We start from the raw sequence: 12500 nt of genomic DNA, 5'->3' as shown, positions 1-12500 counted from the left end.
GTCTTTCTGTTTCTTCTTCCTTGTTGCCTTTATAAATCGATTGAAGGGATGCGAAAACGGAGCTTTCCTTCGGCTACTCGATCTATTGCGCAGCTTCATTGCGGCGTTATTTACTCTTTCAAAACAGCAAAACATTATAATGCAATCCTTGATAAAAAACTTTACGCCTTAAGTCACGCGGGAGGACGTGAGTTCAACTCCGGCCGGAACAACACTCAGGGTCTTTAAATAACTCAGGAGAAAGTACTGGCTTTGTAGTTACATCTGAAAATGGTTAGACTCTCTAATCTTCTAGGAGAAGGACAATAAACCTTAGGCCCCGCCTCATAACCCTTCAATGTTCATAATCCTGTGGGACGTAAAAGAACCCGCACACTTGTCGCAAAGTGTAGGGCATGTAGTTCCCGGTGTTGTGGTCTGTCTTCTGTGGTGTATCATGGTTGGGAGGGGAAATGCTCGGAGATATTAGCTACACCAAGCTACTCTAAAAACCCGAGGGTAAATAAAGATGTATGATATGATATGATCGCTTGCCATGCAGTTATCGCCTACGTCTTGGGGGTTGCTAACCGCTTCATCAGAGCTCACACGCTGTTCAAACCGGTACGGCCGAATTGAAAAACTTTCGCAGGCATGTTCCTCCTCGATTTTATTGGAATACGTCCCAGAATCGGCCACTTTTAGCGATGATATAAAGGCAAAAGCTCCTTGTTCGCCAATGCAAAATATTGTACACAACTCTGGATTTACGATTTACCTCACACGATGATACGCTGACCGCTTTCTGAACAAGCGGGCAATTTTCAAGATGTCGGATTGCTACTTGCATTTTCGGTTGTCTTTCATTCAGTTGAATGAAACGATATGGGAATGATGTTATCGAAAATTGAGACATAAACCTGAGGCCAAACATACAAAATACCTTCAGTTTTACCCCGGAGTTCCCCTTTAACGAAACGCATTTACTGTGATTTGAAAGATCTCAAAAGCAAACATTATTCGGGACTCAAAACAGAACCACATGCCTTTGAACAGGAACTGAGATGTCTTATACAGTACTATATCTGCCTTTCAGCTGTTATGAAGGGAAAGAACAGCACAGACAACGTGCTGAAGACAGGGAAAGTCAAATTCTGTGCCTTTCCCTCTTGTGTAGTGGTTTCCGCATCTATTGAAACTCGTCGAAATGTTTTTTTCCAGAGGTGATTACAGATTCCGAAGCGGAATTATGAAAAATACGATGAAAGGAATTGACGTCAATAAGCGAATTGACTGCATGTGCGACGGTCTTCTTCTTCAAACATGAAAACTGACAACAATTTTTTACTTTACCCCAGTCCCTGAAAATTGCACAATAGCTGATTTAGCAACAGAAAGGGAACGTCACTTGACGAAAGGAGAGCCCGCAGAATAGTTGGGATTCTACTCTAATATGGCCTAATATGAATATTTTAGCTGCACGCGCCATCGTAAACTGACATACTGGGGTAAAGTAAAGAATTGTCGTCAGTTTTAATGTTTGAAAAAAAAGACCGAAGTCAATTCGCTTATTGACGTCAATTCGTCACATGCATCAATCTTTCATAATTCCGCTTCGGAATCTGAAATCACCTTTGGAAAAAAAAAAAATTCGACGACTCTCAATAAATGAGGAGACGACTACACAAGAGAGAAAGGCACAGAGTTTCGTATTCTAACGGTTGGACTGGATCTAGCATGAAATGGAGGATAATGCGGGCAAATTAATTTGCATTTGAAAAGATTTGCCCGCGTTAGCCTCCATTCCACGATAGATCCAGTCCAGCCGTGAGAATTCGAAAATGGTCTATTTGAGTACGTTGTCTGGTGTTATTGATCCGGTCCGAGTTTTGTCAGTCCGATCCGATCCGATTCGATCTTGTCCGATCCGCTCCGATCCGCTCCGATCCGATCCGGTCCGATCCGGTCCGATCCTGGTTTTGCCAACGGCCCATAATACTTAGATTTAGCAAAGCCTAAAAGCGGAGCTCCCGTTTCTAACCCCAAAAAGCAATGTTTCTGCATAAAGTACAAAACTAATCGTGTATACAGTTTACAGTGATCAAACACCTCTGAGCTGACAGCTGTAAACAAACAAGCCTTTCAAACAAGAACCAACAATTTTGATCAGCAACTAAAACTGAAATTACGCGCACAGCAATCTCTTTCACAACATTTTCCGTTTGACTGATAATCTTTGCACTCTCTCTGTTCAATTTAGAACAACAGCGAAAATCTTACTAATTAAAAAGTCAAGCTAAAGAGTAGTAAATTCGCTTAGTCCACTGCAATTTCATAGTCAAACAAAGCAGCTCACGAATGGACATCCATTTCACCCAAAAAGCCTATAAATGCGATAGTTAAAATATGCCAGAATCTCTGTCAACACGGAATTGCAAACGTTTCAGGCTTTCTTCGTTTTTTGAGCGAGTTTAAAAAAAAATGTAAGGCAGCGAGGCATGCATTACGAATGGGCTTTGGTAAAGTCTGCCGCCAGAATTTCGGCAGAATAAGCGATTTTTGCGGCGCGCAATCTACCGGTAGAATAAGGAATGTTCGCGCAGAATTTGAACAGAATAAGGGAAAATCAGCATCACTAATGATATGCATAACAGTTGCAAGAAAAATACAAATAGAAAATATCTTGTGAACGATTTGGAAAGCTGACGTTTCGAGCGTTAGCCCTTCGTCAGAGCAAATAGATGAATTGTAGATGTTGTTGGTTTTTATACGGTGTGTACGAGCTTTTCCATTGGTGGAAATATAAAGTCTGCTACGCGCCTAGTGGCCCATCAGGTCGGCGTTTAACTCCGGTTATTGTAGCATAAAGCGACTGGGAGTAATTCAACGCCCCTCCCTGGATGGGATGCTATTCCATCGCAGGGTTACCCCTACCCCCTGGTAATACCCAACAATGAAGGCCTCCAAGCATTGAAATATTTTTTGAACCAACGTCCTGTTAAAAAACCGAGCTCCGAAATCTTACTTCGTCTGGCTGAACTGGTTCTCACACTCAACTGTTTTTCCTTTTTGACCATTTCAATTTCAGCAGGAAAAGAAAACAAACAGCGGTTACAAACATTTTCATTTTATACTTGACGTTTCGTATGCTGGAACATACCAACCTCGTTCCCAGGGTCTTCTCGGCTTTCAATATGGCGGCGGGTCTTGAGAAGACCCTGGCACACAGCAGATCACGTGATCGAATTTGTCCATCGAGGATGGACAAATATGCAATTTTTTTCAAAATGGCGGCAAGGAAATGGCAACTGCCAACAAACAAAATGGAGTACGAAAGGGGAACCCAAAGCTGTAAAATTTGATGTAAGAAACCAAAAATACGGATGGATGAATGCACGAGCAACGAGAATGCGGTTGATGACAGAGAAATCTTGCTTTTCTTTTCATTTCATGTTATTTTTAACCAATGCAATTTTAATACACGGCTATTATTTCTCGGAGCTGTGATTTTTAAACAGTTTGGAAACAGCGATTGCACACAGTTTCACCCGTAACATCACAGACATTTGATTAACGTAAAATCCAGTGAGCTGAGGTTTAATGAAAGCCCTGGTTCTAGCTATTTAGTCACGGAGGTGTGCTCGCTGTCTTCCGTAATGTATAGTTTATATTGCATGTTTCTTTTCAATCAATTAAACCTAATTATCATTAATTTTTCATACACTTGAATGATTATCTGATTTCTCATCGGTGTATATGAGCCTTCTGACAACGACTTTCCCCACTATACATTGACCCAAAGCTATTTCCCTAAAGTAAGTGCTACGCATAACGAATACCTAATTAGGTTTTTGACCTACCGGTAATTAGTTTTTGACCTAAAGCAAGTACTACGCATAACGAATACCTAATTAGTTTTTATGGGTTAGGCCATCCCCTTTTTTTTCTCCATTTCGTGTCGAATGCGTTTCCTGATCTCGGGTCAGTCGGTCGGTCGGATTGGAAAAAAAAAAGCCTAAAAAAAATCAGAAGCATTCTCGGAATCGGAGCCCTGGGACCCCAGCAAAAAAGCTGTGGAGCCAGAAAAACAACAAGACATGAACCCAATTCAATATGGCGGAAAAGTTGGTGAAGGTTGTTGCAAAATTAAGACAGCGTGGGGAAAAGGATCAACCACCGAAACTCCTACGCTACATAAAATGGCTTAAAAACGTCGTTAGCTTTTTTTTTTTTTTTTTTTTGTTTTGAAAATGCCAAAAATTTGGGTCGGTCGGACGACACGAAATGGAGAAAAAAAAGGGGATGGCCTTAGGCCCAGGCTCCCTTCTATATTTGCCAAAATAAATACGGCCCGAAGGCTCGAAATTATTTCGGATACCAAGCAGAATTCGAGCAGAATAAGGGTGTACGAGCAGAATTTTACGAGCAGAATTTGTCCAAGCCTAATTAGAAAGGAAAACATTTACCTGAAAGCCAACCGTTGTAACTTAGTGTTTTGTCTCTCGCTCCATTTCTCTTAGCTTTACGGTGGTTCTTCATTAAAAATTTTTCTTCTCCTTCCTCGGCTTCTCTCGATGCTTTCTTCCCTTCAATTTCTCGCGAATTTCGTCGCCTCTTCGTTCGTGCGCTTTTCTGCTCTTTAATCTTTATCCCGTTACTCTTCACTAATATGATTTCCCGCCAGAAAAACGCGGGTTGCCAAATGCAATGCTGCCAGGCGATTTTTGCCCGAACACTCCCGTTCCCAAAAGCTTTCCTGTCTCCCCATCTCCACCCCGACAGTCTACCGGCGGACGGGTGGACGTTGACGTCAAAACAAAACTTTCTCGCGTGGATAGATTTCCCAAAGAATCATACCCAGCTCCGCTAGTAGGGAGCTTATGCACGCGCGTTTTTGAGACGTGGACGGCAACCGGAAGTGAGCTGTTTTCCCTTCTAACTCGTCTTCGCACAACCATATTTACATTATAAGTATCATGGGGAATGTTACTTTCTGTACCTTTCGACGACTATATTGCGGCAAAGGCCGGAGTAATTCTTCCTCCGAACTTCACTGAATATGCAATCTTGTATTAAAAAAGCTTGACATTTTAATTTGTAATTGAGATAACCTAGCATTTTGTCGTTGGACGGTTTGGCAATAGATTTTTAAAGAGAAAAAAAAAGAGAAATACAGTATTCTTTTAACGTGTTTTCCCCATGAAGGTTTCTTTGGTGATTTTTTTCAGGTAATCTTCAGTTGCACTCAGCAGCAGTGTATTTATAGAATTACGCGCACTAAAATCGTGATACGAACAGTGAGACGTATTCGCAAAGTTTGAGGTCATACATGTCTCATAGCCGAACACACTCTGGGCAACTTCTGAGCATCCATTTTCGACTTGAAAGCCCGAGAGCAGGCCTATGTGCGGCCTCTAATTCAATAATGATTTATGGCACAACGCCCATGGAGAGTCACGATAGGACACGGAGTCCCTTACACAGATCGACCTCGGAGCGTATACTCCGAACCAAGTTATACCGCAGAGCTGGGACAAACCACAACACCGGCAACTCCATGCTCTCCTATTTGCGAATCGGTCAGTGTGAAACGCAGACTGCAGACTGCAGACCAAGGGTAAAATGAAGATTGAGGTTATAACGTAACTGTTGAAAAAGCCCAAAATCCTTAGAAATGCTAACCTTAGGCCTAATTAGGCCTAAAACAATATTTAGGCTTAACTCTTAGCATTTCTAATGAGTTTGGCCTTTTTTAACAGTTAAATTATAACCTCAGTCTGCATTTTACCCCCGGTCTGCAGTCTGCAGTCTGCGGTCTGCACTGACCGATTTGTGAATAGTGTGCGGGTTTTGTTTCGTCCCAAAGGGTTATGAACATTGAAGGGTTGTGGGACGGGGCCAACGGTTTATAGTCCTTATCCGGGAAGACTAGATAGTCTAACCAGTTTGCAGATGTCATCACAAAGGAAGTACGTTCTCCTCAGTTAGTTTGAGACGCTGCCTTTTGGTCCGGACGGAGTTTTGATCCCACGATCTCCGGCACAGAAGTCCAACGCTCAACCTTGAAACTTCATGGCCCATCAACGTGCAATTTACGGTTTTAAGTGTAAATCAAACAGCTTTTAAGTGTAATTTAATTGTTATTTAGCTAGGTATCAATGTACAGTTGCAAATTTTCGTTTAGGAGTAAATGCTGTACTTCACTTCGCGTCTGTTTTTCTGCGATCAAATTATTCAACAAGGAAATTTGTTTTGTCGTCAAATTTAATTAACTACTTCTCAATGCAAAAAAAAAAAACGCAAACAAAAAACACACTAGTTTTATAGCCATATCCCTTAACTAGCCACTGTACACATGCGTTGGTCAAATAATCGCAGCGATCCAAGAGTAAACATAAATTCTTATGGTATAGACTAACTTTGCCAGTTGTCCTCGTTCGAAAAAAAGAGCAAGAAATCTATACAGCTTGGCATGCATTCATAAGTTACTCACCGAGCTCTCTTGCCACAAAGCTGAGAATAGCTTTAGATTCCGCAAGTACTTTACCGTCAACTTCCAAAATAGGCAGCTGGCCAGTGGGACTTAATCCGGCTGCAAAAAGGAGGTAGATGAAAAAGAAAATTGTTAACACTCATTGTAAGCGTTTTACCCTCGGTAAAACTGGCTTTACCTACTAGGTGAGAACGAGTAAAAAAGTTAAGAAAACAAGTGACCTTTCAAACATTGAGTCGGTTATTTAAACGCTATCTAACATAAACTCTGTTTGCATAATCTCTCTGTTGCTTTTACACAAAAAAAGCTTTCTCAAGCAAGAGCCGATGTTCATTTATAACCGAACGTTTCAGAGGGTGAAGCATAATAAACGAACAAACAGGTATTGACACTATATACCGTTTGTCTTCAGTTGTTTTCACAGTTTCAAAAGTTCTTTGTTTTTTCAATTACCAAAAAGAAAACTTTTTGGGGGGGTTTTAACTTCTTTGGATCAGTTTCACATGATTATCTTCCACCAATAAGAAAAAAGGAGAAAAAAGTCACCAAAATAAAGCCAGATTGCAATACTGTCATCTTAGCAGAAAGCTACAATCCTGGTCAAAACTGTTGGGACAATTCCCGCTTTTCCCCCTCCGCCCATCAAATTGTTGATATTTCACGGTCTCCGAAATCAAGATCCGCCGGTTCATCAATCGCTCGCATGTTTCAACATCGTCTGGGGGAAAGGGGGGCACGAAAAAGGCAGCGAAAGAAGAACACGCGTTGCTCATATAACGATGGAAGCATGTACAGTAAATCCTCTACTTTTCGCCCAAAATTTGACAAGTGTCCCAAAGTCTTTTGACCCGGATTTTAGAGTAAAAAGGCCATTACCAGGACAGGGTAATTTTCAGGGCGAAAAGATTATCCAAGACGATGATGATACGACTGATTCAATTTGTTCGGTTACAAGTCAGTGCGAAATTTCAAACTATAACGGAAATACATGAAAAGTCATACTTGTGAGCTGCAGATATAGAAGGATTTTTTAAGTGAACCCAAAACGTACCGTGCGATGAAGCAGTAAGCATCGCAACGTCGCGCGGTCCTGGGTTCAAGTCCAGTTCAAAATGCAATAGTTTCCTTCCGTTCTTTTTAACTGCGACGATCATTCTCTTAGAATGTTTTTAAACCCACATTACTTGTTATTAATTTATCGACGCGTAACAAATGACGATCAAGAGTAGCAAGTGACTTATTTAAGAGGCCCTCCCAGGGGTTTTGGGAAACAAGAGAACATGACTAATTTGAACTGGGGAACAGGGGAACAATGTCAAAATATTTTAGGGAGCAAAAACAATAATGCTTAATAATGCTTTTATTTACAGTGGAAGTGCACTTGGCCATCACGCTAGTTCACAGGCACTCCACTTTTAATAATTATGAAAGAAACAATTCAAACTTAACAGAAACATTATTAAGAACCCCAAATGGCAGGAGGCAACCAGTTGGCTTTTTACAAAGCGTAGTAGAGTTGAATCCGGGACAAGCAGAAAAATCCCAAACGGAGGTTAGAACGGGATATGAACGAGGGTAAACCTCATGCAAACCCAACGCCCTAACCACTGGACCACGCCGTCTTCTATTTTAGGGTTCAAAAAGATGGAAAGAAGTTTGAAAGTAATTTGGGAACAAGGGAACACAAGCAAGTATTTATCGGGAACAGGGAACAAGGACCCCCCCCCCCCCCACCCCTAGGAGGGCCTTTTTAGCCTTACGGGTTTAATAACCTCGTTCCCAGGGTATTCGTTTTTTGTTGCAAAACAGTACATAGCGTGAGTTGCATGACATAACGAATCCCTGTTCATTTTCTCGCGCCAACAACAGCTGCTATGAACAAGCTAAATTCGCAAGTGAAGTGCTGCGAGTGAGATGTGGAAGTATCGAGTAATATTTGCACAACTTTTAAAACTGGCAGTAGTATTTAATACATTGAAATAATTCAATGATTTAAGACATTATTTTTTTTCATTTACTCGACCGGATAAAAAATGTTGCAGCTGTTGTTCAACAAATGTTGAACAGTGTGTCGCATCATGTTGAATGTTGAAATGTGCCATTCAGCACGTTGAACGATGTTAAACGAAAATAAAGACCAGCTCTATTCCGTTCAACACGTTTGTGCAACATTGTTCAATATTTGTTGAGCAAAAATTGTTGCAAGATGTTGAACCGTGTGTCATCAGTTTTACAAAATTAATGAATTACGGACTCTTTTTCGAAATTTTTTTTCAAGTATTCAATCAAAATATTATTTCTCGCTAAGTGTTGCATCTTTTATGTTCAAATAAATGCTCAAAATGAAATCAATCTTATTAAACGTTCTTTCAGTAGAAATTCTTTGTAATCAAGAGAAAATGAGGGGACAGAGAGGGAGGCTCCCGGTCCAGCCCTTGGGATATGTCATGTCCACAAAAGATTTCATGTAATGACGGACGAAGTGGACTTAACGTTTGTCGATGAAAACGACTTTCAGAAACGCGAAAAAGGGTTTTTCTGGTCTGATAATCCCAGCTGGGAAACTGATAATCTCCACTATTTCTGTGGACACGAATGACTCGCTGGCTGGCATCAGTGAATTAAACGGAGAACGCGAGTCAGATCGAACGAATAGCAAGGGCGACAGTTCATGGCACGACGACAGCGATGTTAGAGATCAACAGTCGGATGACGATCACACCGAGGAAGCCTCGACATCTTTGGGCAACAGAAAAGAAAAAAGAAATTCCGAGAAAGCCAAAGCAAAAGTGAGCTCTGGCACCCAAAAGGGAAGACGTGCAAAAGGTAAAAGTGCGAAGAAGACCACGTCAAACAACAAGAACAACAACACAACAAATCAGCCTTCCACGTGTGCCGCCAGTTTCTCTTTTCACTAAGAACCTGAGAGCGAGGCAAGACTACATGCGGACGTCTCGGAAGACAGACTTCCGCTAGAACAAAGACTTCCTCTCGTCAAAAAATGACTTTCGTGGAAATGACATATCCCTCATTTTCTCTTGTTGTAATTTTATGCACCTATCAGTGTTAAGCCCCAGGGGGGGGGGGGGGGCTACCCACGGGGCTTTGACTGTGAGGTCTGTCCCCAGGGTGGGAATTTTGATCGTACGACATATCCCCAGGGTGGGGATTTTGACATGGCCACCATTTTGGATAACGAAGAGGCCTTGGAAATCAAGTTCCCTCCCCGAGTAGTGAGGGAAAGGCCCTGGGAACGAGGTTGCCTGAAAATAACTCCGCCATCTTGGAAAATACCGAAAAGGCGTTCGAATGAACTTCCCACGTTCGTGAGAGGTGGTTGAACGAAAGGTGAGTGGTACATACATTGCACACTTATTGTGTGCAGCAAGGTCTAATTGGCAATAATTATTATTCCATGATCACCCGTTGGATATGAGATGGTAAATAGTCAACGAGGCGAATGGAATAATTGTTTTATTAAATTCCTCAAACTCCAAAAGTTTAGAAAGTACGAAATACGAGCGAAAAAAGCGAGAAAATCCGAGCGAAATCGAAAAAACTTGATGAGAACTGATGCGATGTTGTGTAAGACCTTGTGGTCACACCAACCAATGGCGAATAATCTTTGGATCAGCTGCTACACTACTGGGGTGGGTCTGCTTTTTTTGCTCGTAGTTCGTACTTCCAAATTTTTTTGGACTTAAAGGAATTTAATAAAACAATTATTCAATTCGCGCTTGTTGGATATGAGACTGTTTATATCCAACGCGCGCTCATGGAATAATTGTTAATTATTCTGGCCACGTTTACTCGCCCCAGCGCGGGGGCTTTTGATACTTTGGGCCAATTATGTTGTCTCGGTTTTTCAGAAAACGACAAAATCCCCGACCCCCACCCTGGGGATTAACATTGATAGGTGCATTACATGTAGTATTTCCTGAACACATTTCCATAACAAAGACAAACATCACTCACGAAACAAAAGTCGCATTATTATAGGGGAGATATCTGTTTACAAACGTTGCTTTTGTCATTCAAATGTACCAACCAAAGGAACAAAAAATCGAAATCCTTTCTTTCGACATCCGATGAGGCTATGGTTGGCAAATAATGACAATGGGTGACGTCGACGATATCTTCCCTATATTATCTCGTGACAAGGTGATGTTATATGAAGTAATGAACGATTATAACAAAGCTGGAAAATAGACTTCATTGAAATTAAGTCAGGGCGAGCGTGCTCCATAATTCCGTTGAGCACGCTGAGAAAATTGCTGAGCTGAAAATTGTCCTGAATGAGCTGAAGGAGAAGCTCAGAGTGACGATTTTCCGCCTTATATGGGCTGCTTTTTTCAGTTTGCAAATTCCTAAATCACTAGCAATATGGTTGATGTTTCGGTGGGCTGCGCTTGAGAAACACTAGACTTACGCTTCTTTCATGTTCTCCACACTTCCTGCGCGCATTTGTAACTCGATAGACGCACGAAAATAAAGAACCAATATTGAATAATTATTCTAACAAAGAGCCATGCAAGAGTGAATGAGGGGACGCTGCTTCTCTTGTTAGCCCTTCACGAGCACTCCATTCAGGTCGATTGAAATCTAAACCTTTTTTCACTTGAGAAAACAACAGGCCGCGTTACCCAGAATGGTTTTTGAAAGAAACAACAACTGTAATATCTTGCTGTGATGAATGAGACGCATTCCAGTCGAATGAACAAGAAAAATGAAATTAAGACGACTCCAGTGACTAAAACTGGAAAATTTGACCTCCCCACAACTAAACTAATAGCGTGGATTAATTAAGGCTTACTTGAACTACTTGCGATACATTTTCTATTCCTTTAATTGCTGTCATCCCCTATTGATTAAATCCAATTCTTTTCATTCATTCTCATACTACTAATCGCTTCTGTTAGCATCCATACCATGAAATAGTAAAGCTTGAAACCCGGTGACCTTTTCTCGTGTGGCATGCAAAATCGTTTTTCGGAGTTGTCGACTCAATATTGTAGCTTAGCTCTCTTTACCTTGACATGAACATTGGTGCGAGTCTCACTGTCTACTGAGAACCCGTTTTTTTTAGACACATGGAAACGTGAAGGGAAAAAACAAAAGAATTTCTCCGACACTCACATTGTTTAAGCGTAGTAAACCACTCTTCTGGATTGACGCGAACATTTTCAAACTCGACACCTCCAACAGCAAAGACGATCCGAATATATTCCGCCCTGCCGCGGATAGGAAAGTAGGTCAACTTGTAACGAGGCATCGTGGGCTTACGGACCGCGATCTGAAAAGTGGGAGGAAACGAGGACGAACTTATTGATGTAGCGTTGCCCTAAATCGTCACCTCCTTTGTTTGTCCTTTGGGAATGCACTGTATCCGGTTTCAATGAACTGTAAGATGTCAACAATTGGATATCACTTTTAAAAAAGTTTGTTACATGTGTCATTTTTCAAAAACTCGAAGTTTATTTTTCATGCAACAAAGTGAACCAGAAATACGGAGTAGATTTTAAATAGTAGCGACTTCAGAATACCCAGCCCGTCCTTTGTTGTCTTTTGACTGACATATTGTTTGGAGAATATATACCTAGGGGCCTCGTATACATCACTGTATACATACATACTTGCATCATTTATTTAAAAATGTCAAAAGTAAAAATCTTATACTTTGCAATAGTTTTTCTTCAAAGCATTAGACGGTTTCATTCCAGAAAAACTTTCAGAAAATTGTAAAGAGCGATGGAAAGTAAACACGGATTAACACCGGCGGCCCAAGCTCACGATGAACTTTCAATCTAACGAGTGAAACGTGACATGTTTGCCGCCGACATCTACTATTACATAACGACCGAGTTTGATCACACGAAACGTGACTCTCGCCCTGCAGCATGTGTTGTGTTTTGTGAAAGTTTGTATGGGGAAAAACGGTAATCGGCATTTTAGCCTAAATTTTTATATGTTTGCGATGAAAATGACTCACATCAATGTATTGTTGTCTTTTCTATTATCATCTCGCTTC

The 12500-nt window shown here is 41.2% G+C and overlaps 1 protein-coding gene across 1 annotated transcript in view; it reads right to left on the bottom strand.

The window, feature by feature from the left end:
• LOC138032864 (glutathione S-transferase 1-like) overlaps positions 1-11873 on the bottom strand; it is a 21568-nt gene extending 9695 nt beyond the window's left edge. The window contains exons 1-2 of the mRNA XM_068880573.1: positions 11609-11873; positions 6473-6571 (exon numbers count right to left, since the gene is read on the bottom strand). Of these exons, the coding sequence (XP_068736674.1) occupies positions 6473-6571; positions 11609-11744 (235 nt within the window). The 5' untranslated portion in view covers positions 11745-11873. The remainder of the gene's footprint in view (positions 1-6472; positions 6572-11608) is intronic.
• Positions 11874-12500: the final 627 nt, after the last annotated feature.

This window comes from Montipora capricornis, chromosome 14, assembly GCF_036669925.1.
Source record: "Montipora capricornis isolate CH-2021 chromosome 14, ASM3666992v2, whole genome shotgun sequence".
In the NCBI taxonomy this organism is placed as follows: Eukaryota; Metazoa; Cnidaria; class Anthozoa; order Scleractinia; family Acroporidae; genus Montipora; species Montipora capricornis.
The sequence above is the reverse complement of the archived record's forward strand: the minus strand, read 5'-3'. Positions and strand labels throughout refer to the sequence as shown.